General features: G+C 38.5%; 2 protein-coding genes and 1 long non-coding RNA gene across 3 annotated transcripts in view; all 3 read right to left on the bottom strand.

The window, feature by feature from the left end:
* Nucleotides 1-10030, bottom strand: part of LOC124282480 (chondroitin sulfate proteoglycan 4-like) — a 40497-nt gene extending 30467 nt beyond the window's left edge. Inside the window, 1 exon segment of the mRNA XM_046718486.1 lies at nucleotides 9845-10030. Within this exon segment, the coding sequence (XP_046574442.1) occupies nucleotides 9845-9911 (67 nt within the window). The 5' untranslated portion in view covers nucleotides 9912-10030.
* Nucleotides 10031-16359: 6329 nt separating this feature from the next.
* LOC124282478 lies at nucleotides 16360-17577 on the bottom strand. The gene is made up of 3 exons (XR_006900166.1): nucleotides 17436-17577; nucleotides 17086-17245; nucleotides 16360-16991 (listed from the first exon to the last, which is right to left on the bottom strand). It is a non-coding gene; the product is annotated as an uncharacterized LOC124282478 (long non-coding RNA).
* Nucleotides 17578-17752: 175 nt separating this feature from the next.
* Nucleotides 17753-26795, bottom strand: LOC124282521 (spermatogenesis-associated protein 5-like protein 1). The gene is given in 10 exon segments (XM_046718534.1): nucleotides 17753-17933; nucleotides 19817-19939; nucleotides 20510-20653; nucleotides 20967-21140; nucleotides 21766-21975; nucleotides 22385-22537; nucleotides 23334-23531; nucleotides 24988-25536; nucleotides 26009-26119; nucleotides 26745-26795. Coding segments are annotated over 10 exon segments (1863 nt in total). The 3' UTR covers nucleotides 17753-17783.
* Nucleotides 26796-26873: the final 78 nt, after the last annotated feature.

The raw sequence follows: 26873 nt of genomic DNA, 5'->3' as shown, positions 1-26873 counted from the left end.
GTTTTTCGACTACAGACAAACAGCCAACATGGCGATCAAACATACACAAGAACATGACTCCTTTCTAAAGTTAAAATCCTCACATATTCTTTGGATGTGCATAATTGAAGTTTCCATTATTACTGATGCACACAGCAATACTGCTTACCTATATTTAGACATTCGTATACATGAATAATAGGTGTATTCCTTATTCAGGGCTTGACATTCACCCAAATTCCCGAACAAGACGACAGGACCAGTAACTTTTAAAAATGACTTGTCCTTACAGATTCTTACTGGTCCTGCCAAGGGACTCTTATTGACAGCCTTAAATATCTACTAGACCGCCGGGATAGCACTTATCAAAGATGCACTGGTCCTGTCAACATTTTACTAGACCCGGGCCAGTGGGATAGTGTGAATGTCAAGCCCTGCTTATTTATGTTTTAAAAATTATATATATATATTTGACAACCTGAATCAAGAAATCGAGGATTTGGAAAACCTCATACAATCATATCTACTGCAGGAAGCACATTGAAAACAAAATAACATAAATTAAACAGGTTTTACTGGTTGCTACAATGTGAAGTGGTTCTTAATCTGTTTTATGCACATTGTTTTACTTCACATCAAAGCATAACGAATTTGAAAAAAATCATAATGATGACATTTCAAGGTGAATGGAAGTTCTGAAAGAAATTAACATGATTCTTACATATTTTAGAGAAGTGTGTACAATAAATTGTACTGGTGTGCAACTGTACTTTATAAGTGTAATGTGTACAAAATACGACAAAATCATACAAATGGGCAGCTCAGTACATCCACAGAATATACCAACATACTGTCACACAATTTTAACTATCAACACCAATTCCTAACCATGATTATTTTAACATTGGCTATTAAAGACCATCATCATGAAAGACAAGGCCTAAATTCTTCCTGAGAAAGTCCAATTCACAACCATGTTGTCAATTGTGTATCTAACAATAACAATGTATTCAATGTCAATTAAACTTAAAATTAAATGCCTAAGCATTGGAATCTTCCCAAATAAGCAACAATTATGATAAAAAAAAGTCTCCTGTAGTTCGAAGATAACCTTAAATTGTAATTATTTTTCTACAAAATACATAAATAGCCCAACTATGAATCACCAACAATATTTACAAACCATGTGAACTAAAGTGTCTGGTGTTGCAATCAATGTACTTGTACCATGTGGACTGGATACTGACACGGCAGACATTCATTCACACAGGGCAACACTTCATAACACATCAATAGTTCAGTATCAACAGAATGATGTCATCCAAGTACTTGCTGACACTGTTGTACCTATCTCAATATGAAGTACTTGATGTCCATTTGCTGATCACTACACCGGACTTTACAAAATGTACAAGATTCTGACAACCATGACCTTATTATACACAACCAGAAAGCAAGATTTATAATTGTCATGGAGACTGATTGGCCTTGGGCTTTTCCCATGGTTCCAGGAAGGGCAGAATCTATACAAACACCAACATATTCAAAGATGAATGTAATCTAGAATTGCTGCCAATGCCATCATCACTGCAATAAATTTCTCCATTTCAATGCTTTTGTTTGGTTTGTTGTTTAATGCTGCTCCCAGCAATTGTCCAGCTATATGGTGGCATTGCAATGCTACTTTGGTCATGTGGTTTGTGGTAGTTACTCTTGTGCACAATTAACAGAGCTTAAACATGTTAAAGTTGTTTTTTCTTTGCCCTGAAACATTATTGCTCTCCCAACTGTTCAATGTTAACTGTAAATAGAAACATTTATTTGATGATTGTGTAAATCATTTTAATCAAGTGATGCATCTTTTGCCAGAACAACTACTCACATATATGACCATGCTGTGAATGATTGTTTACAATTGTTTACAATTGTTTACTCCCTTTTCCAATGACTCCCACATTTCAAAGCCCAAACACATCTCTTGGCATCATTTTCAGAAGATATTTGTTTTAAATAGCCATGTTATGAACACTATTATCAGCTTAGTTTATGAAACTAAAATGTTAAATAATGTTATTAGACTTTGACATCTGCAGATTTGACAGTGACAGATTAAATTAATCAAATTAGAGAGACAATCTCTTGTTTACCAACAATTAACATATTTGTAATATCTTATTTTGCAGTGGTGAAACCCAAAACATTTACACAATGGTAATTTGTGAGTTTGTCTTAAAAGTTAAAGTCCCTTGGAAAAGTATTGAAGTTATATCCCAAATGTTTTTATGCACAGAATGCAATCCGTGAGGAGACTGCAATAACTTCTCCAACTGTGACCTAAATGATGCACTTCATAATTTTGTTGCCAGACATGCTGTCAGTCCGTCAGAACCCATGCAGCAACATCTGCCAACATGTGACACTCCTTCATTTTATCTGGGTGGCAGATGGTTTTACCAATAGATCCTCATCAAAGTTGTGGGTTTTTTTCGAGAATATCCGGAAAGGCACAAGATTCATTTCATCCTCAGCATATTCAGGGTTAGGTCAGCATGACACTTTTAAGGGTTTTAATTATTTACTGGTAGTAATGGTTTCACCTCATCATGGTGATTTTTCTATTCATGTCATTGTAAAGATAATTTTCCCCCCAAAAATGATACATGTGCAGGATTCCAGATGGAATCTTTTGCAAGAACAGTCACAATCCAAAATGTTCCAAGCCATTTTTCATATTTGCTAAGAATATAGAAGAATGTGTATGTCCTGTCATTTGTTGATAAAATCATGAAAATGTTTTGTATCAGGAAAATCACTGCATGTGTACTTCATATCTGATTATGTTACATAATGGAATGAAACACAAAATACTCCTTTGTGGAACATACAAAAGGTTACACCTTGATCTAATGATATAATAAGATGAATGTTTTTACGTTTTCTGTGGTATTCCTTAATAATGGTAGACAGCACTTTAACTGACAGTGAGTCTTGTACATGATGCACTGAACCATGACCTTACCAGGTTTACAATTGCCATTCCATACTATCAACAGTATCAAGATACTAAGCAGGTGTGTGGAATGGCAGGGGTTTCATGAATGCTGCTTTTCTTTGGCTGTTAATTATCTGGGTGAAAGAACCCCTGAACTCATATGCTCAAACACTGAATAGTACATGTATATGGACTGACTGACTGAGTTTAGTTTTACGCCGCTTTTAGCAATATTCCAGCAATATCACGGCGGGGGACACCAGAAATGGGCTTAACACATTGTGCCCATGTGGGGAATCGAACCCGGGTCTTCGGCGTGACGAGCCAACGCTTTAACCACTAGGCTACCCCACCGCCCCCCCATGTATATGGAAACAAAACATATGGATATACATCCTGTTAACTAGATACTTTGATAACTGTGGACAGTCTATTGAGGCAATAACAATTCACTTTTGTGTGAAACAATACGTACCAACATAGTAAGATCCCAATACTTAAACAAGCTGTTTAGTAGTGTTTACTATAAATAAACCAATCAACATGATCAACCTCCTTTACCTTCCTGTGACTGGCCTCTGGGGGCTTTTACCCTGATAGCATCAATACAATAACAAAGAGGCCTTGTGATCAGTGGGTAGATCACGGGACAGATTGCTTAAACAGATATACACTAGACAAGTTATACAAACCCACTGACAAGATTAACAGTGTATTTCTCACCACTATGAAACACTTAGACACTTCTCATATATCACAGACAGAAACAGTTTCCCAACAGGCTAGACAACTTGTGAAAGCTAGTCTTTCACAATGCATAAGGCTCTGGAAGTCAGCAGAATTTGAAACTTTGAAGAAAAAAAAACAGAAAAAATTATGTATCTGTTCACTTTCTAGATTGATGTCAACAACTGTTAAATTCATTTTCATTCTCAAAATTACCAAAACATTTCAAGGAGATAACATGAGGCTTTTACATGAAGTATCAGTTCTTACAGCTCCCTTGGTAATCATGGTACAACTGTTCAGTGTCTTACAAACTTGAGTTGTGCACAATACACATAATACACAGCCTCAAACCACCAGTTTGATCGAAGTCCTGGTGTGAGTAATTGTTGCAACAGCTGTCAGTGTAATCTCGGATACAAATAGCCCGTAAGTATTACAGCAAAATCTACTTGAAGCCATCCTAAAAGATTAGCTTCGTCTGAAGGAAGGAGGGCCTTTGTAAGACAGTGCTGCTGGTACAACCAAGACCATTATGACTGATATACTCAAACACTACACCACTATAACTAAGTACATGTGATGGCTTTAACCTATCCATGGCTGTTTCAGTACAACACAAACACATGGGAAGAATGTGCATTAACTTCTTTGTTGGAAAATTATTGGGATAAACATTGACAGAAGCCAAGGTGAAGTTGTTACAGCTGGGGGCAATTACAACTGAAAACTCAAGGTTTGAAATAAAGAGGAAGCTGTGGCCAGTGTCCAGCTGTCCTTGAGTTTTGGTCCTATTGTATCAAGGGAGGGTTAGAACTGAACTAAAACACTTTACTAGCCAAGATAAACATAAAATGCTCCTGTAATGTTAAAACAATGGGGAAATTGGGAAATCTGTACTAGCCTGCAAGAATTTATACTAGCCCTGGCTGAACTGCCTGAATCTTTAACGTCTAACACTGAAGTTATGACAAGAAACCCAAGACTACCATCCTCACTTTCAAACACTGTCTTCTGAAGGTATAAACTTACTGTGTACATGCTACTGTTTTTCACTCAGTCATGGCATTTGACTGGATTATGCCACTGCTGCCTAAAATGCAACAATATACACTGATGAATGGCATCCTTGAATCAAGCCACTATGGAATCTATCAAGACTGAGCCACACATACCATGCATTAACCTTGACAACTAGCACGGAAAACCTCAGATTGCTCTCCACTGAACATGAAACCAAAAAACCTAATCAATCAAAACTATTCATTTCAAACAATGAAAGTGACAACAGGAGAGATTTACCCTTTTCATCAAGCAGAGTGACACTGGTATTGTATGTTGTAATCACCACTGTAATATTGTCAACTGTATAGTAATACAACCTGAACCAAACATATCAGTGGTTGACACACACACAGACAAGATACAAGCTCATCTCTAAATCTACTTGCTCAATAAGCCAAACCAATCTCTGGGCGACAATTAAAGTAGACATAAGGAATTTTATCAGGATCATCAGCTAGATTTACTCTTGCTAGCTAATAGTATGTTACTAAACCAAAACAATATTTTCAAGACTTAAGCTTCAGACTGGAAGCTAAACTCATGGATCGGGACGGCCACTAATCCAAATGTTGTCTCGCCTTAGGATATTTACCTAGTTTAATATAAGGTTCTCTTAATCACATCAAGCATAAATTCTGCCACTTTAAACATTAGAATGCATACACTTGCCCTAACTCCAGGGTTTAAAGTGTCAGAGTTCATCAACAGTGATAATTTTGTACATGTTGAAGAAAACAGGTCAAGAACCTGCAAGTTCCTGTAGCCTGTAGATATTTAAGGTGCTTCAGACTCAGCTAGCTGGTTAGCATTAACATCTATCCATGCAAAGGAAATGCCGACTAACAACAATGTTAACCCTGCAAGGTGATCCCAACTTGCATCAACATGAGATGACATGGTAAACGGACCATGACAGTCAGACAAAGATAGATGTTTCTCTACTTATCCAGCATGGCCTGCAGCTGATGGTAATCAGGATAGTAATCTTGGTGCTGGGAAACAACACTGGGGGACAAAGGCTACACGCATTCCAGGCCTATGTCAAGTTGTTCTATCACCTTTTCATGTAAGTGACCGCAACTGGGACTACCTTACAAAGACACTACTGAGAGTTTCTCCCAAACTGAACACAACTGCATTGAGCGTTGAGTACTAACCTCATGATGTACAGGACTTAGGTCAAAGGCTTCTACTTACCAGAAAAGTTGGGCGAAAGTAAAATGATGTTAGGAAATTACATTTTTGCAACAATAGACAGAGACATTCACAAAGCGGATAATTTCTGGCAAAATTTGATTGTACACAATGGCATGTTTAGTATGCATACAATTATTGTGTCACCTCTTATAGAATACATAGGCATTGCACTAATAGAGTAGCCAGTGAATGATTGTAAGCTTTGAATAAAAGCAACTTTGGAAACCACAGCAACTATTTACTGTTTTTCAAATCATTGTGCAATTATATAACCAATGTCAACTGTTATAGCAATAAAATTAACAAAATCAAAATATCACAAGTTTTTAACCTGCCCTTAAACTCATTCAGTTGTCCTGATATAAAAATCATGAATAAAAAGACGTCTGTCCTCAGCACTTACTTCAGAAAACAATTACAACTAACTTGTGTAATGAACCAATACGATAATTCCTCTGTGACTTTTGACAAGCATTCTTGGAGAAAACTTTAAGATCAACATGACGAACTAATTTGCAATATGTTGATAATAAGAGCATGCAACAATTGACTAATTCATCACAATAGTCTGTTAAAGTATGAGCATCACATTTTGAAGTCAATTATTGACATGTACAATAAGGAACAGGTGAAATGTAATAGTCTATGACTGACTGACTGAGTTTAGTTTTACTCCGCTTTTAGCAATATTCCAGCAACATCATGGCACGGGACACCAGAAATGGGCTTCACACAATGTACCCATGTGGGGATTCGAACCCGGGTCTTCGGCGTGACGAGCAAACGCATTAACCACTAGGCTACCCCACCGCCCCGTAATAGTCTATGAAATCAGTAGTATTATAACCTTTTTTCTCTTCAGGAAGAACGTTTTATGGATGTCAACTACTTTATTATGAGGAACGCAACATTTCGGAGGATATATAAGTTGACAACCATAAAATTCTCTTCCTTATGTGTATATATTTCTTCCAAATGCCATTCAAAGACCTATTTTCTCTTCATTCCCTGCCATTCACAGTGGAATATATTTGTAGCATCTTGCATGAAAAATGTCAGTTTGGTCATCGTTTTTGTATAGTGTATCATTTATCACATTGCAGCAAAGTGTATCACCACCACATTTACAACCCTACTTTATAATCATAAACATCAAACAAATTGATTATAAACCCTTTTTATATCATCTTGGATGTCTTCTATCACTATAATTGAGAATTCCATTTATCATGTTTATAAAGTAAAATACATAGCATCAAGCAATCACTACCAAGGAAATTAAAAAATCAGTAGCAAACGGGTGAAACAAAGAAACAAAAACAACCCAACATTTCATCAAAATATTATGAACATAATAAACTTTGTAATAATTAATTGATAAAGTCTTTAATCAGATTTAACAGAAGAAAATCTCTTCATAAAAAAATGATTAAAATTCTAACTCAAACAAAGGGCCCATCAAATTTAATTAGTTGTGTGCAGTACCATGTGTGTCATCAATGAGTGCCAATACTGGCAGGTGCTGATACCAAATTGGTCTTTGTCAGGAGATGATTGCTAATTGACCCATATCATGGTTCATCACTGTAATAACCAGGACAACAATGGACTATTAAATGGTGAAAGCAAGTTATAGTCACGGTGCCCTGTGATGAAATCCAAGATGTGAATAGATGCAAGACAGGGGCTACTGAAGTAGCAAGGACAGATTTGCAATCATACTCACTGATGCATTTGATACTTGTCACTAATCTGTTGACATATACTTGATTTATGAAGGACAAATCATGTTACAAATAAAAGCTTAAATCTCCTCACATTTGAGATTAGAAATTGGTTCAGTATTACAGTTTTATTTACAAGTCATTGCTAAAAAGTTGCCATCTAGCTAATTAATAAAGGGGGAAAGAGAGCTGAATGTTTTGTAATGTACAAATATAAAACATTTTTTGCACTAAACATGCCACCTGAACATAAACCTGAACTTCTTAAATCTGGTTGACAAAACCTTTCAAATATACATATCCTCGCGTCATGGGTTTCCGTGGTATTAAGAAATTTACAACTATGAATACGATTGCTGATATTGTCAAGTCATATAAACATAACCTAGAGTTAGACAACATACCTTTGTATCATTTAATGTCAAGAAAAAACACTTTTGTCATTCTGAAGTTCATCGTTGTCCGTATCAGACGACAGGCGGGCATTGTGCACAAACTCTGGTGACGTCATATGTTTCCGTGGTATTCCCTACAGATCAACTTACGGGCGCACAGCACATGTCACAACCTCACACGTTATCAACAGCCAATCCGGAAGTGTCAATGTAGGTTTACAGTAATAACAAAGTTGATAAACTGTAATACAGTCAATGATTTTATAGAATTAACAGAATAGTCACATTTCTTCAGCCTAAATTTCCAGTTCACAAAATATGTAGAGTTGATCAACGGAATACGTGAAATGAAAAGTGAAAAAACGACTTAAGAGATGACCCTATCGGGCTTCCAAGTTTAAAAAAAATAGAGCATGGATTCCCCCCTTAGGTCACGTGATTATTTTCATATATTACATCAGCTAGCAGATGAGTGATGTTTGGAAAACTTTGAAGCTGAATAAGTTTATAGAAAATGTTTGTAAAGATCGCACAAAAAGTGCATTAAGTGCTAAACATAAAGTTGCATTAGTTTTTAATAGTAGATGACTGTACGTACGCAAATTGATGAAAGTTTGAACACTTTTTGCTCTCAGCCGTGATGATCGACTGTTGAACGTAAACAATCGATAGGTGGCGCGATTTGGTGAGTGGCTCGTGAGAAATTATGTCATTAGAAAATACCACGGAAACGTAAGTACCACGGAATCATATGACGGCATGGTATATATATAACACTGCCTCAAATAAAACATCAGAGAATAATTGCATGGACTGTACTTTTCTCTAGTTTCTGTGTCTTAAAATTAACTACCATTCATGCCATATCCTACACAGGAGTCAACCACCATGATTAAGCCAGTAATTTCATAGTTTGACTGTGATATCATCATGATAACATCCGTTATAAAAGCACGGCCTCCAAAGTATGTTAGAATTATGTGTATTGCATTCATAACATAGAATTTGATATGCATAGTTAAAAACGAAATGCTAACAACAGTTTGATTGCATAATCAAACAAAGCATCAAATGTAATGCACGAAGAGTTATAATCAACAAATTCAAATGCAAATGGAAAACTGGTGCATCATCTTGACCCCACCCCCTAAATAAACAGATAATAACAACCAAATGTTTTCCACATGAGAGACAGTAACAATAATACATGGCAGGTTTCAAAGGAGTGGTAGATGTATTATCTCCACTGTCTAAAATTATTATATCTCAAATAACATTGAACCAAAATCAAAATGATCATGAATGAAGTTTTTGATCAACAAATCTTGCAAGTATCATGTTGGTTGTGACTGACACAAATATACAAATATTTGTCAGTAACAGAAGTGCTGTTATTGATAAATAAACTGACATCGATCATATAACGAAAATACACAAACAGCTAAGAGAACTAACTAAATATAGAAGATACAAGAAATGCATGAAAACACAGCTAATATTCTAGGTTAATACAACCAAGATCATAGGATGTTGACAGAATACGGGACAAAGACATAGAGAGCAGGTCATGTTCAACATATTTAGCTCATTAAACATGCAGTGGATGGGACCGCATAAAATGTGTTTGAAATGTTTCTAGAAATGAACTAGGAGGCAACGAACCGCGCCCGAAATATGATACACCACGCTGTCAACCGACATGGGTGCTTTCAGAACCTTGCTTTGCAAACCGATTCGTCTGACATTTCTAGCAGACGGTTTCTTACCTGCATTGGCACAAACGCAGATCCAGGAAAGAATGAGTAGGACCCCTGGCCCCTTACTGGCGACCATTTCTGCTGCATAGAGTTAGTGATTGGTATCCGATGTGTAAATACGGATCAGAAACTCCATTTCTTCTTGGAAAAGTAGAATGCCATCTGATTTTCTCTCCAGCAGCCATGACTGACATTCTCGGCTCTCGAGAAATCACGGTCATTTGACGAGACCTAAACAGCGCGAAGGGAGATAATCGTCTGTTATCATAAATGGGCACCTGCTGCACCCCGAATTTTCCCTTTTTTATCTTGTTTGGTTATAAAATATGGTGTGTGAAATTATTTCTTTCTCTAATATATAATTCTAAGTTGATTTTTAATTATTATATAATCGAAAATACATAACGATATTTGCATATCCAATGTTTTAAAAAGTAGTCATGATAATTACAATTGTTACAGTAAGCGAAAATGTAGAAACACCTCCGCCGAGTGAAAATCACTAGCTGTCTGCTCAAATGCAATATAAATCAGTGTGCAAATCACCGACGACGAATAAATCTTTGACAGTTTGAAGTTTTAGTCAATATCATTCTTTAGTTGTGCCAACATACGTTCCTTCCTTTTCATATCAGTTCACACATGGTGAAAAATCGATTGTAAAACTAAGACGTGTTTTCGAAACGCTGGTCGTTGATTCTCATTTATAAATGATAAAATGATAAAACCACTGAAACAGTAGAAAGAAAGAAAATGCATCTGTTACATACACAACAATAGCATATTGACATATACTTGAAGAGTGAGACAGCGTATGACTCAACCTATTTAAAAAATAACACAAACAGAAGATTTCTGATTTTGGTAAATCTTGGCTTTATATAAGGCGTAAAGAAAAAATACAGGAATAAGCATTTACGCATTAATCAAATGGGCGGCGTCATGCGATAATCGCGGTACCATGCATAGTAAATGACCGACGGGTCTCTGAACAGCGTCGGGTTTGTCAGTTTTAATTAGAATAAATAAATTTAGGAACAAAGGATGCCTCTATTGTATATCGGTTTATTGATGTCGGTATATTAGGCAACACCCTATACTGTTGGGTCTCTAATTACTGCTAGGTATCTCTTACTGCCCAGGTTAAAGCGTTGGCTCGTCACGCCGAAGACCCGGGTTCGATTCCCCACATGGGCACAATGTGTTAAGCCCATTTCTGGTGTCCCCCGCCGTGATATTGCTGGAATATTGCTAAAAGCGGTGTAAAACTAAACTCAGTCAGTCAGTCTTACTGCCCACTGGGTACAGGGAGAGGGTATTCTAAGTTGGGGAACTTGTTCCTAATCCTTTTCTCTGTGAATAAAATATGCTTAAAACAAAACTGCCCACCGGCTTTAGAAACTTTTCAACGCCTAAGCCAGGGTGCTCACAGCGTTCGAAATACCTGCCTGCCCGACCGCCCGGGACGGGTTATTTTCGACACGGACTGCCAGATTCTCAAATTCACCTGCCCGACGGACGGGTTAAAATTTAGACACTTATATGAAGATATTCATCATATTTCAGGATAATAAATCATTATTAATTCACTCATAAATCTGAAATAAACAGTTAATTCTTTTCTTGCATTGGTATAATTTGTTTTCAACATTTTACAAGTTTTAATTTAATTACACTAAGTAAATTACTATAGTATTTTTGTGGGCAGGTAAGTTTTGGTCAGAGCTGGCAAGCTTTACATGTAACCAGCCCTGTGGTCTTGCTAAAAAATTTGGGAGTTTCATACCCTGGTACACGTGCTCATATAAACGGTAGTCGGATGGTGGGTTCGAATCGTCTCGATTATGGTACGTGGTTTTCAGCGCCATATCCTACTAGTGTGATTTCCTCCAGCATTAAGCTGATACGTCTCTGCTGATACTGTGAAGTCAAGACCAACTCACTCATTTCTGAAATTATGCGTAGAATTAGTAAAAACTGGGCTAGAGGGCGAGATGGTGTAGGGATTGTGTAACATTTCGCCATAAACTATCATTTTGCGTAAGAAATAGTGTTCAAATGTTAAAAACATCTGGGGGTTTTCCATACAGAAGAATAAATTCCACAGCAATTTTTCAAAAGCAATAAGCACAATCGAAGTTCCTGTAAATGTTGAGGAAACCTTGTCACCATGTTGTCAGGTGTCATTATTTTTGTGAATTTAGGGTCACGTTAACAGGCCCTGAATGAGAAAGTTGAAACCGCAACACATTTTACGATGTTTGTATCTACAAATCAGGAACCTGGGTAAGATGGCTCATTAAATCATGTTGATTTACGTTCACATGAATGGCAAGCGCAGTTACGTGAGCAATTGCGTGGCGCTATCCTAATACGTATCTGTAAGACACACAACAAATACAAGTAGAAGGATAGGGATTACAAATGCAATTTTGTTATATCCTTTTTCATATACAGTTATTGATTAAAGCAGAGAAATATCATTCTAATCTACATGTATAGACCGGATCTGATTTCCCTTCGTATACTAAGTAATACTGAGTGAATCTCTTTAAAGATATTCCATGGTATACTTGATAGTGTTTATATTTAATATAACAAAATATGCATAGAAAGAATTTTATACTATTATACTGTGATGCTTTTAAGTATATACGTTCAGTTTTATATTTTGTTTGTTTCCAAAGTAAATTATAACCGTCTCGACCTACTTACAACATATAATCACTGGTTGAATGTCTCGGCAGTATACTAATCAAGATTTGCTAGGGATCAAGTTCTGATGAGATCATATAATCATCCAATATATGAAGAATTAAATATCTCCAGTATACAATGATTGGGTAACGTCGGCGGGACCGTCGCTTTATGAATGGTGGACAGAAGCATGTTGTCCTGGCTTCGTGGTGCATGAATCCATTGTTTGGATTGATGTATCGGGGCAGAATCGTTGCACGTCGCTATCAGATAACAACATTTGAGGATTGCAACAGCAGAATGCTCGTATGCCTCTACGCCGTCAAAGATGTCGATCACTGCTTAAAACTGAACCAACACAAGGCACGTTTTCGGTGTCAGAGAAATTGTGATCAGTTGGGAGTGGAATCGATACCCGAACCTTTGGAGCAGCTATTCAGCGACATGCAGGTGGTCGACGGCGTTCCACCACCTCATCGTATAAGCATCGCCGTATCGGTGACGATAAGGCTGTCCAACTAATAGCATGAGACCATTGTATGCATGGAATGACCAGCCCTTTCACGAGAACTGACCTTCCATCGAAAATATGTGAAACTAGCTGCAGACCTACCTTCCAGCAAATCTACATGAACTCGCCAATGCTCATACTGAAGAGTGGAACGATCTTACCCTAACAACCATCTACACACTTACTGGGTGCATGAGACGATGGTGTCACGCTACATTCGCATCACCCGGGCATCGAGTTTGTGTTTGTGATCCTTTGACGGTTTCAATTTGGGTTCAGAAATCATTTTGTCGGGACATCTGACTGATTATTCGTCACGTTGTTTGTTTGCATTGTATGGTCCGTGGATATGGACGTTTCTTCCATTAAACATGTCTTCACATGTTTACCGTTCGATATTTCACCTAATATATTTTAAAGTGGTGAGCCTTAGCATACTTCGAGTAGTATGTATCGTACATGTATATTAAAAAGATTGACAGACGACACAGACTCATGCACGTGGTGTGGGTTTTTCGATTAAACTTTGTATATCAATATGAGATGTAAACAGTTGTATATGTAGTATAAAGACATCTCGAAATTGCTGAACAATTTGTTTCCGAATAAAATCTGGACATCTTGATACATTTTCTGTTGCATAAATGTTTTTCTTTTCAATGCATGATGGGATTCATATGTTGTTTATTACTTCTTTTTACAGCGGTGTTAACGGAGTCAGACTGAGGCGTGTGTGCAACACACACACGCAGAGGCGGGTCTCGGAACTTTTTCAAGGATGGGGAATGTGTGATATGGGGTTCCTCCGATCCTGTACAAAGCACAATTGTTGTGATAAATCAACAATATTGTGTATACCATTCCCATCCTCTAGAAGCGCCCATTGCTTGTTTTGACGTTCTGTGAATGAGTCACAGTACGTTCCCTTAAAAAAATATTGTTTATTTCACAGCATCGCCTGTGCATGATGCACGTGTGTGTGAAACACGCCCGGCCTTGGGCGTCGTCGACGCAAACGTGGCTGTCTTCTCCATATCTGAACATTCCTTTAAACAAACCAGACTCGAATATATTGCCACCCCCGTCGTCGATAAGATTAAAAGCCCACGCATTGTGAGTTCAGAACAAAGGCATATTTGTCGTTTGTGAAACCCAAAGGACATTTACACCCTTCTGTACATCCATTCTTGAATTCAAATGGGCAGAGTTGTGGTAAGAAGTGTTACCAGAGTGTCAGTTTCTCTTTCTCCCAACATATATATTACAAGCACGCCTCTACAGATGAACATCAGTCTATTTATAGACTTTGCGTTTTCATGGCAACTAGCCATAAAGATACAGATCCTCCTGATGGATGTTAAAAGAAACAGATGTATATGTTACGATGTCAAGTTCATCTAATTCGAGTTCCGGTTCCAACTATCAGCGGATTAGTTAGTAATTCTCTTATACGAGCTTAAAGCCGAACATTAGACCGAACTTAAAGCTGAACATTAGACCGAACTTAAAGCCGAACATTAGACCGAACTTAAAGCCGAACATTAGACCGAACTTAAAGCTGAACATTAGACCGAACTTAAAGCTGAACATTAGGCTGGGTAACAAGAAGTAACATCTTTTGGTCTATTAGGCTGCAGGGCTGGAACAAGAAGTAACATCTTTTGGTCTATGGCAGCAGGGCTGGAAGCAATCTTCAGCTTTCCATTCGACCCTTTATCCACTATACCCTACAGAAATAGCTTCTTCCCATTTAAATGTGTGACTGGGTCCAATACTGGTTTAAAAAGTATTTTATCTGGGGATGTGAGCTGGAGCACAGGGGCGTGTCAGGCTTAGAAACAGCGTTAGAAAGACATATAGATATATCGACCCTACCCTAGTACTATATAAAAGGCCTTTTATATAGTACTAGGGTAGGGTCTATGTACCTATATGTCTTTCTAACGCTGTTTCTAAGCGTGACACGCCCATGTGAGCTGGAGGTGAAAGAATTGTCTTGACAGAGGCTGATTAAAGAGGTTTTACGTGGCCCCTATTGATTGAGTAGTTTCAGCCCCAAGAATTCCCTGTGCAGGGTTACTTCCCTTTTCCATGCCAGGATTTGCTGAATCCTTTGTTTTGAATTCCTGATAAAGACCACTGCACGAAAGATCAAAATCAGGGACTTCATCTACTGTTGCAGCTCTGCAATAAACATCAGTTATTGAGTCAACCATGTTAACATCGTTAGGTTAGACCTTATTCTGTTGTTATTATGACGGATTCTTATGGTGAGTGAGTGTGTAACTGTGTCAGTGAAGAAATGAATAAGAGAACAGAGCTGCAGCCTATCAGAAACCTTACATCTATATAAGAGTCATCACTGGTAGCATGATAGTGCTTGTATGGACTGAAACTCTTGGTTGTGTGTGGGACTGTGGGGTAGAATTGTGGTTAAAGCATTTGTTCATCACACTGAAGATCTGGGCACAAAGGGTGAAGCCCATTTCTGGTGAGTGAGTTAATATTTATTGTCACATCAGCAATATTTCAGCTATATCATGACGAGAACAATTAATAATGGTATTATAGATCAATAAAATTAGAAAATAGAAGCATGTTGACGAAGAACAGTAAAACTACTAGTGTATCACAGATATCCATTTAAAACTAGTAATTAAATCTAAAACATTTTAACTAGAAATGACACCTATTTCTGGTGTCCTCCGCCATATTCCTGTAATATTGCTAAAAGTGGCATAAAACCATACTCACTCACTCACTCTAGGTTGTGTAGGGAATGTTCTAACCACCAGGCCACCTAGCATCAGTTTCAGTCGGTATTAATTTTCTCATTGCAGCCTAAAATTATTCCACTTGATTTTACTCAAGTCCACTGGATATTGCTACACAATGTGCTTAAAAAGAAACATCTCATTGAAAGTTGCTTCAAGCAGTTTCTAATTTGCATCTGTTTGTGTGCTGGCTCAAGTGTCTAACGTCGCAAAAACCTACAACAGCAATATGTCTTATTTATGAAAAGTGAAACATATTGTCTGATTTACTGAATCATTCAATGCAATTGTGTAATGCCTGAATTCAATCAGTAAAAACAGATCTGTAAAGAAACCCATGTAGTCATGTTGAAAACAACACACTGAGTAACAGCACAGTGTTAAACTGTTCATTCTAAAAACATTGATGGATATTTGTAAGCAAGCAACTAAAATTAATGGGTCAATGTTGATGTATTTTATGCATTTTGCACAAATATCCATCTTATCTGGAATTCCGTAACAAAATTTCTGACAGGAGTGGTAAGAGAAAACAACACCCATGACAATATAATCAGTTTATTGTTGCAGGACATCCGTCAACTGGTTCTGTATCTGTCCCCCAGTGTTCTATACCTATCCATGACAATATAATCAGTTTATTGTTGCAGGACATCCGTCAACTGGTTCTGTATCTGTCCCCCAGTGTTCTATACCTATCCATGACAATATAATCAGTTTATTGTTGCAGGACATCCATCAGCTGGTTCTGTATCTGTCTCCCAGTGTTCTATACCTATCCATGACAATATAATCAGTTTATTGTTGCAGAACATCCGTCAGCTGGTTCTGTATCCGTCTCCCAGTGTTCTATACCTATCCATGACAATATAATCAGTTTATTGTTGCAGGACATCCGTCAACTGGTTCTGTATCTGTCTCCCAGTGTTCTATACCTATCCATGACAATATAATCAGTTTATTGTTGCAGGACATCCGTCAACTGGTTCTGTATCTGTCTCCCAGTGTTCTATACCTATCCATGACAATATAATCAGTTTATTGTTGCAGGACATCCGTCAGCTGGTTCTGTATCTGTCCCCAGTGTTCTATACCTATCCATGACAATATAATCAGTTTATTGTTGCAGGACATCCGTCAGCTGGTTCTGTATCTGTCTCCCAGTGTTCTATACCTATCCATGACAATATAATCAGTTTATTGTTGCAGGACATCCGTCAACTGGTTCTGTAGCTGGTTCTGTATCTGTATCTGTCAGTGTTCTATACCTATCCATGACAATATAATCAGTTTATTGTTGCAGGACATCCGTCAGCTGGTTCTGTATCTGTCTCCCAGTGTTCTATACATATCCATGACAATATAATCAGTTTATTGTTGCAGGACATCCGTCAACTGGTTCTGTATCTGTCTCCCAGTGTTCTATACCTATCCATGACAATATAATCAGTTTATTGTTGCAGGACATCCGGTTCTGCTGTCTCCCAGTTCTGTACCTATCTGTCAGTTTATTGTTGCCATCCGTCAGTGTTCTATACCTATCCATGACAATATAATCAGTTTATTGTTGCAGGACATCCGCCAGCTGGTTCTGTATCTGTCTCCCAGTGTTCTATACCTATCCATGACAATATAATCAGTTTATTGTTGCAGGACATCCGTCAACTGGTTCTGTATCTGTCTCCCAGTGTTCTATACCTATCCATGACAATATAATCAGTTTATTGTTGCAGGACATCCGTCAGCTGGTTCTGTATCTGTCTCCCCAGTGTTCTATACATATCTGGTTCTGTATCTGTCTCCCAGTGTTCTATACCTATCCATGACAATATAATCAGTTTATTGTTGCAGGACATCCATCAGCTGGTTCTGTATCTGTCTCCCAGTGTTCTATACCTGTATCTGTCTCCCAGTGATCTATACCTATCCATGACAATATAATCAGTTTATTGTTGCAGGACATCCATCAGCTGGTTCTGTATCTGTCTCCCAGTGTTCTATACCTATCCACAAGCTGCTGGTTGAGGGAAGGCTTCACAATGTCGAGTGCCTTAATGAAGTCCTTCATTTTCACTTTCCCGGCATCTATGTCCTCTGTCAAGGCAAGCATGGCGGCCTGGAATATAATGAAATCATCTTACAATTATCTTTCATACATCTAGGACACAATAGCAAACAACTATATATCACTGTGTATAAGTGGGTGTTTGTAGCTGGACTGACGGGTTAAGAAGAGGGGTCACCTTATGCTTGAAAGAGAGGATCTTACACGTTCTACTGGTGATGTCTATTGGTAATGGCTCGCCCAGCACTGATGTTGTTTCACAATAAAACATAATCACCATTTATATATGATTTCTTTGTTCATAGTGTATATTTTCAACATATAAATTTGAAATGAGGTTCATTTCAATCCAGATTTCAACATAGCTGACATTGTTAAAAACATACCAAAAAACAGTATCTGTCATTAAAGTGCCAAAGTAAGAAAATGCAGGATCATCTCATGTTATCTGTTCTAGCCATCCTGATGGTTCAGACCAGTGAGCAGTCTGGCTGGACATTGTACTCACTGCTTCAATGTCAGGAAGTAGTACCGGTAGGTTCACACAAAGTTCTCACACACACCAGCTGGCACTCATAATCATTTCATCATATATTGACGTAAGTCCACAAACATTCAAAGTAAATTGAAGCTCTTCGCTATTTTTAGTCGTAGTATATGTGTGTTTTTAAATGTATGGCTAGATTTGTCTACGTTGCTAACGGCTGAGGGGGATGGTGTAAATCCAGCTAGGGTCCATGCAGGAAGCAAATGTACTGTAAGTCCTCATGGTCCCTAGTATGGTGATCTACCTTCAGTTGTTGGCAATCTATAGCCTGTTTTTATATTGTATTGTCACTCACTCACTCCAGTATTTTAGATTTAGTTACTAGTTTTAAATGGATATATGTGATACACTGCCTATCCACATGTTCTTTGTCAACAGGTTTTTAATTTCTAACTTTATTGATCTTTACTATAATTATAAACTGTTCTCGTCACGATATGGCTGATATATTGCCGATGTGACGATAAATATTAACTCACTCACTCACTCATTATATATTGGCCCAGTGTATTCAATGGGTTATGGAAGGAAGTTCTGATGGAGCTGCATCTCACACACTGTAAGCACCCAATCAGCAGCTGAATCTCACATACTTTGAGCACCCAATAAGGAGCTGAATTTCGCACACTTTACGCACCCAGTCAGGAGCTGAATCTTGCACTTTGAGCACCCAATCAGGAGCTGAATCTCACACACTTTTAGCACCCCAATCAGGAGCTGAACCTTGCACTTTGAGCACCCAATTATGAACTGAATCATACACACTTTGAGCACCCAATCAGGAGCTGAATCTCGCACTTTAAGCACCTAATCAGGAACTGAATCATACGCACACTCTGAGCACCCAATCAGGAGCTGAATCTCGCACACTTTAGGCACCTAATCAGATTATGATACCAACTTATGACCACACATTTTAGCTGTTTGGGTCCAGAACTACAGGAATATATCCCACATACCTTTTCATATTACAAATCTACCCCGCTCAGTTAATTATGTATGGCACAGTTATTTTCATATAGCACAAAATGGACATCAGACAGACTGTCAGCTTTTTCAACAAAAGTAATCCATACATGCACAGTACCATGTCTTGTGGCATTTTCTCACCTTACATACCGTACCTCTAAAACACGACCTTTATTCAAAGCAGAGGGTCACTTGACTCTGTGCTTATTCAAGACAGGTATTTACTCAAGGATTTATGGTAATCCCACATAATCCTAACACCAGTGCCATAAACATTGACACACTTGGGTACATATCTCTGGTCAGATTTTGGTTCAGGTACCGTACATCTGTGGATACCGAAAGCTACCTGGATACATTTCTATAGTTCTTGTACTGACAAAACCTCAACAGTGATACTTCAGGTAGCCATGGTTACCTCCTTGCAGATATTCTCCAGGTCCGCCCCAGTGTAGAAGTCAGTTTTCCCAGCGAGGATACCCAGGTCCACATTGTCTAAGGGCATCGTCCGAGTCAGCACTCTGAGAATCTCATGACGAGTCTGGAAATCATAATGTTATGAGAGAGTTAGTGAGTGAGTGTTTTATATTGCCTCCATCCACAATATTCAGCCATATCAAAGCATTCAGGCAAGAGTCACACAATCAGCTATTGAGCCAGACCATCCAATACCCAAGAGTCACCTATATTGCTGACACAATACACCGTGATACCCACCTCAATAGTTAGGATGCTAAAAATGCTCTGTACTATAAATGTATATGAAAACTGTTCAGGAAACAGTATCATCATCAAAGTAATTAGAGGGATTATGAACTGAAACGTATATTACACTTGAGTTCATACACAAGCTGTAGCTTCCTAAACCGATAGAAACCAGCAGTAAGCTTTTAGCCTGGGGTCCTTTCACAAAGCGATTTTAGCCCTAAGTTGATCGTAACTCCAATACTCTAACACAGACTTACTATAACCGTAGCACTAAAATCACTTTATGGATCGGGAATGTTAAATATGTCATAAATGCTTGTGGAACTACAAACATTTTGGGAGGTATTCCTATATCACTATATGGGTTATATTTCCCTTATCACTTAACGTGAAAATAACTCACCATCTCATCTGGAGGAGGGACATAGATTATTCTGTCAATCCTTCCTGGTCTAAGAATAGCATCATCAACCAGATCTGGTCGGTTTGTGGCAGCTACCATCAGCACCTTGTTGTTATTCACTTTCTGCTTCTGTTGCATATTGCCCTGAAATAACCCAAACAAGCTGATGTCACCATTTTCTCCGGTAAGAAGGAACCCAGTATTTGGGAATGTCATATAAATCTTATGCATGAATGTTATATAATGCTGCAGCTGAAAACTAAGGTGATCAATGGCACCAGGGTTATTGTCAAACAATCAGATTTTACTCATACAACAAGCATGGCCACAGGGCACCTGGTCTGTCTGAAAGCCAACAAGGACCGAAGAAAGAATGAAATAGGTAAAACCTAATCATAGAGCTGAAAAACCTTTTCAGGACTTTGTTCTCCCTCTGCTTCCTTGTGGGACATGGCACTGTCAATCTTGTCATCTAGACGGACCCCATTCCATCCATCTCATTGAGAAGAGTAGACAGGACTCGCTCTTGTACCCCTCGATGAGACCCGCCCTCTGACCTCTTGCCAACAATGGAGTCGATCTCATCCAGGAACAATATCGTAGGTGCCATGACTCGAGACTTTTGGAACACCTGTTGTTAAGAAGAAACCAAAATCACCGAACTTTGTAGCTTTGTCTGGATTTGGATACTTATTGTGTGTACATAATTATATATTCATGACAACTGCAATAATTTTAATTACTATTGCAACAGATATACATAAATTTAACGCCATGTATTACTACTCATATCAACCAAAGGAAGCAGATAATAACAACAGACATAAGTCATGTCTTAAAGTGGTTGCCTGCCCAAAATCAGGTGGCATGTAATGTTTGTATGGAGCCTATAGTTGTAATCATTACTGATTTCTTTAATATTTTCCTCTTTTCTGCCTCAGGAATCAAATCATTTACCATCACTGAACATAAAGGTTCACCTTATATTAACAACTATTATTTTACATTGGAGGGTGATCCAGACTGTTCATCTGGCTATAGGGTAGGTGGGGTAGCCTAGTGGTTAAAGTGTTTGCTCGTCACGCCGAAGACCCAGGTTCGATTCCCCACATGGGTACAATGTGTGAAACCCATTTATGGTGTCCACTTGCTGTGATATTGTTGGAATATTGCTAACAGCGGCATAAAACCATACTCAGTCACTCATCTGGCTATATGAACTAATTTGAACTTATTAGGTAAATTCACTGTCTCACCTCTGTTACCAGCCTTTCAGAGTCTCCCACAAATGGCGAATACAGCTGAGCTCCACTGAGGGACAGAAATGCAGAATGTGTTGCTGTAGCTGCTGCCCTCACTAGTGTTGTCTTACAGCACCCTGGGGGGCCATACAGAAGCACCCCCTGCGGGGCAGGGAGACCCATCCTGGTGAAGGCTTCAGGGTACAACAGGGGCCATTCTACTGCCTGGGATATATATATATACATATACATAACATAAGAATAATTACACCTTGTCATAATGCAAAGTCCAAATATTTATTGAGTCTTCAGATGATTTGAATAATTAGTATATCATCATCATCATCATCATCACCTTATGAAAGAGAACTAGAAATGGTGCTGTTTATAAGCCTAGAAATAACACAGTATTTTTTCAAAGTGTCTCATGTATATGGATGTGGATGTCGGGTGCAAACTGGCATGTCCATCCTGATTGTTTATATATATAGTGAGGAACTTTTGAGAGTAAAAGACATTCAGTTTCATCATGTAAATCAGTCCTTTGTTTTCCTCTAGATGGTTAAAATGTACCCTATGAGTAAGTGTCCGGGGTTTAAAGCTGCCAAACGATGACATATTCCTCAGGACCAACCTGTTTGATCTGTGCTTTCACATTCTCCAGTCCACCAATGTCATCCCACTGCACAGGTCGGAGGTCAACTATACCTTCTGATCCCTTTTGCAGAGAGGGTATAACTTTACGCAGAGCTGACTGAAAGTGGCACATCTTCACACAAGGTGTTTCCTTGGAAATTGAAAAATATCATTCACGTTTATTCAAAATCATATTGCCAACCCTGACAACACAATCCACTTTCTTACCTTACAGCAAGCACAGGATACTGGGAAGCTATTTTAACCAAGAATCCTCACAGATCCTCGTAATGGTGACAGGAGAGCACATCTGTATTCATATACTTTCTGCACTTGATCACGTCTTTACCTAATATCCCTGTGAACCTGCCTTTGCCATGGTTGTGTGTTTATTGTTTGTTGTTTAAACACAACATTAAGAAATATTCAAAGCTTCCAGCTACATGTATAAGATGACTGTCAGTAAATAGTGAGTTAAACTTTAACATCGCATACGCTTTATTTCAGCCATGAGACCAAGTTCCCAGATAAGTACATAATCAAGTCTGGACCAGACAATCAAGTGATTGACATCATGTCATTGACCTACGCAATTAGGATATGAAACCTCGCATCAACAAAGTCAGAGAACATGATACCTGATCTGTTTGTCACCTCTCATGACAATTATAGGTTGCCTGGGAACTGTTATAAAACATAATCCCCGCTGGTCATGGCAAAGCAGCTGTAACCATATGCAGCCCAAACTTCCCCCAGGCGGTGGGGTAGCCTCATCATTAAAACGTTCGCTTGTCACGCTGAAAACCCAGGTTTGATTCCCCACATGGGTACTATGTGTGAACCACATTTCTGGTGTCCCCGCCATGATATTGCTGGAATATTGCTGAAAGCTGCATAAAATTAAACTCACTCACTCACAAACTTCCTGCACTTAACTACTTCCCTACCTGATGGCCTTCTGACTCTGCTTGTGCCATGGCTATGTAAGATGCTTCATTACACAGTGATGCCAGATCTGCCCCAACATAGCCGTTAGTAACATCAGCCAGAAAGTCAAGGTCAATGTCTCCATCTAGCGGCAGACGGGCAGAATGTACAGCAAGAATCTCCTTTCTTTGTTCTCTGTTGGGAACATTCATGAGAATCTGAAAACAAGATCTGATCATCAACAAATGACAGAAGCAACATTAACAGTGGGTGTTTATTGCCAAATTGAGTTCAAAATATTGACAGATGACACGGGTTGATAATCATATTTAAAGACAATACTTGTTTAGCAAGAGAAAACATCATGGAAATATCCTCCCTAATGTAGAGGCCATAAACTTTCTGAGTCCTCCCATGGGATTCAAGCCACAGACCTTCTGATCCGAATTAAGATACCTTGTCCACATTACCAAATTAGTTAACTCTATCAGATTTCTGACAAGGAAAGAATGTCATGTTAGGGATGACTTCATTTGCTCATACCACTTACATACCTAACTAACCATGAGAACTGCTTAGTGTCATAATGAATGACATTTGTAAATAATGAGCCTCCAGCTCATGATTTGGGAACATCTGACTTACAGCAATCTTTCATTCTGTAATTTGCAATGTTAATGAATTGACTTGATATTTTTACTTTTGCTTCTGAATTTGGTCACTTTGTGTTAACCGTCAACAGAGTATCCACCCCTTCCCCAACAATTATTGGTCTGTCAGTGTTGAAAATAAAGCAAACAGTCAACATTGGTCACATTCGACAAATGCTCTCCAGAGAAGCCACATGTGTCCTTGTATGCTCGTTAGTCCAATCACGTTTAGACTACTGCAACAGTCTGTATTACGGCTTGCCAGAGAGACTCCTCGCAAAGCTCCAGAAGGTGCAGAACACTGGTGCAAGGATCATCAGCAGAACAAAGAAGCGCTCTCACATCACGCCTGCCTTGAAGTCCTTGCATTGGCTGCCAGTACGAGCAAGAATAGAAATTAAGACTCTCACACTTGCTTATCAGTGCTTTCACTCAACTGCACCAAGTTATCTAATTGACCTACTCTCCAAGCACAGTCCTGTGAGAACATTAAGATCAGGAAATCTTGATCTTCTGGAGATACCAAAACGCCACCTGAAGTCATTTGGCTACTGCTCTTTCAGCTATGCTGCTCCTTCTGTCTGGAACTCTATTCCCCATGATATCAGGCTGTCAGTGTCACCAACTTCAAATCTCATTTAAAGACATTCCTTTTCCGAATACTATCACTGATAGATTTCTGTGTTCCTACTCATTTTAAATACCCTGTATATACTCATCATAGCTCTTGGCTTAGAGCAGACATTTAGTGCCTGGAGTATTTTAGCGCTTTATAAATTCACTAATTATATAATTATTTATTTTAAAATACATTTTTGAGCTATAATTGTCGAATGTTGAAAATTTATTAGGTCCCAAAAGTGAAGACCTTGATGATCAAGTACCCCTGAACTCCAAACACTGATTCCTTATTGCTTGGCTTAAGTATATGAATTTTGGTGAATTAATAAGAACAATGATTTGTTTAGCTTAACATACATAATTCTTTGTGAAGATAAACCATTGATGATCTGTTTGTACACACCTCTCTGTCAAACCTCCCTGGTCTCCGAACAGCAGGATCAAGTGCAGCGGGCCTGTTGGTTGCCCCTATGATGACCAGACCCTCTGAGTCCACCAGAGAGTCCATGGATGACATTACCGCACTGGTCACACGAGAATCATTAGACCCACCAGACTTGCCACGTTTTGGACACAATGAGTCTATCTCATCAATGAAGAGAATGCAGGGCCCTTCTTGACTCAGCCTAAATGCCTTCTGAAAAACTTTCCTCACATTCTCTTCACTCTCCCCTGGATGCGGACTCAATATTTCAGGGCCATTTATTGTCACCAGTGCTGCTTGACATTTTTGTGCAAGACTACAAACAAGGGAGGTTTTCCCACAACCTGGTGGTCCCCGAAGAAGAATTCCCTTTGGAAGAGGAAGTCTGAGATGTTTGAAATCAGCTGAACATTTCAAAGGAAGGTGTATCAAGTCCTGCAAACTGCCTGCAACTTTACTTACTCCCCCCCATTTCAAATCTGTTGGACTGCTGTGACAGCAAGTATCTTTCCTCGCTCTGAACACTGTCTATTGTGAGGTCAGTGAGTCCGCTAACAACCCCACCATCTGTGTCATGCCTTGTAGACTGAGCATTCACACACACATAAACAATTCCATACATCTTCGCCAGTCTTGAAGTCCTTAAATCAACGGTACAGGCTTTAACTACACACTTTTTCCTCAAACAATTAAGACAGTGATGTTTTAAAGTCTTCTGCACAGCAGGATACTTCCTCCACTCACAATACTTCTCCATGCTTTTAACAATAACTGTCACACTTGCACTCACTGCATCTGAAATGGGTAGTTGTTGTATTCTGCACACTGAATTTTTATTTAGATTTTTCTGTTCAGATAATGATTTGAAACTATGGTCATTTTGTTTGACAGATACACAGCCGTCATACTGAATTGTGTTATTGTCTGGGCAGATGCTATGAGGCCATATGCTACAGATATACTCCTTCTCCTTGATCCCAATGTGAACATAAGATCCGACTGTTCCTGACAGCTGCTCAATGAGATGTGTTCCAAGTCGACACTTTTGCAGTCCAGTGTCTGCTGAGTCGACTGGATTGATTAACACATGCTGCATTTCAATGTCCATTATCTGGAACAGACAACAGCGGCATAAACACATTCCACTCTTCAACTGAATGATAGTTATGCAATAAAAGATTATTAGATGAAACTGGGATGAAAGGTCATTGGGGCACCTTGAGTCTTCATGCAATGATTTGACATGCGATATGTTTTCTGTAATGACACCTCAATACCCTATTGTCTTGACAGTCAAATAGTGCAAAATGAAAACAATTTGGCATTAAAAGCTTATAAATTTGTGATAAGTAAAAGATTTTATTTTAATTTTTTTTACTCATTAAACATGTTAAATGTGGCATAATTTCTTGCTTCGAAAGACTTTATGGCAGTTGCTTTTCTGATTTAAAAACCCCAACAATACAGAATCCATTGTTACAGAAGTTGATGCAGAAAATAGAGTAAGCATAACTTCTAGATAACTATTATTTATGTCGTCGTTAGTACTGTTAATCAGAATGTTCACGTCAAAGGGAAGTAACTCCAAGCTAAGAAAGGTCTACGTTATGCCAAAGACGGAATACGGTGCCTGTCATAGTTTTGTCATATGAGGAACTCACCTTAAGTTAGGGTAAATTTGCAATATACATTATAAACATTTATAGGATACTTTCAATATGACTTCGTGCATTCACGGACTTTCTTGCGTCTGCACGAAAACGACTCATGAACATGGGCGCAGCCATTTTGAAGATAGACACAAAAAGCCGGACAAGACCATGTAACAATATACCGACATGTGCTTTAACGTTTACCTTTTTAAC

This window comes from Haliotis rubra, unplaced genomic scaffold, assembly GCF_003918875.1.
Source record: "Haliotis rubra isolate DU_JTF1 unplaced genomic scaffold, ASM391887v1 Scf3, whole genome shotgun sequence".
Classification (NCBI taxonomy): Eukaryota; Metazoa; Mollusca; class Gastropoda; order Lepetellida; family Haliotidae; genus Haliotis; species Haliotis rubra.
The sequence above is the reverse complement of the archived record's forward strand: the minus strand, read 5'-3'. Positions and strand labels throughout refer to the sequence as shown.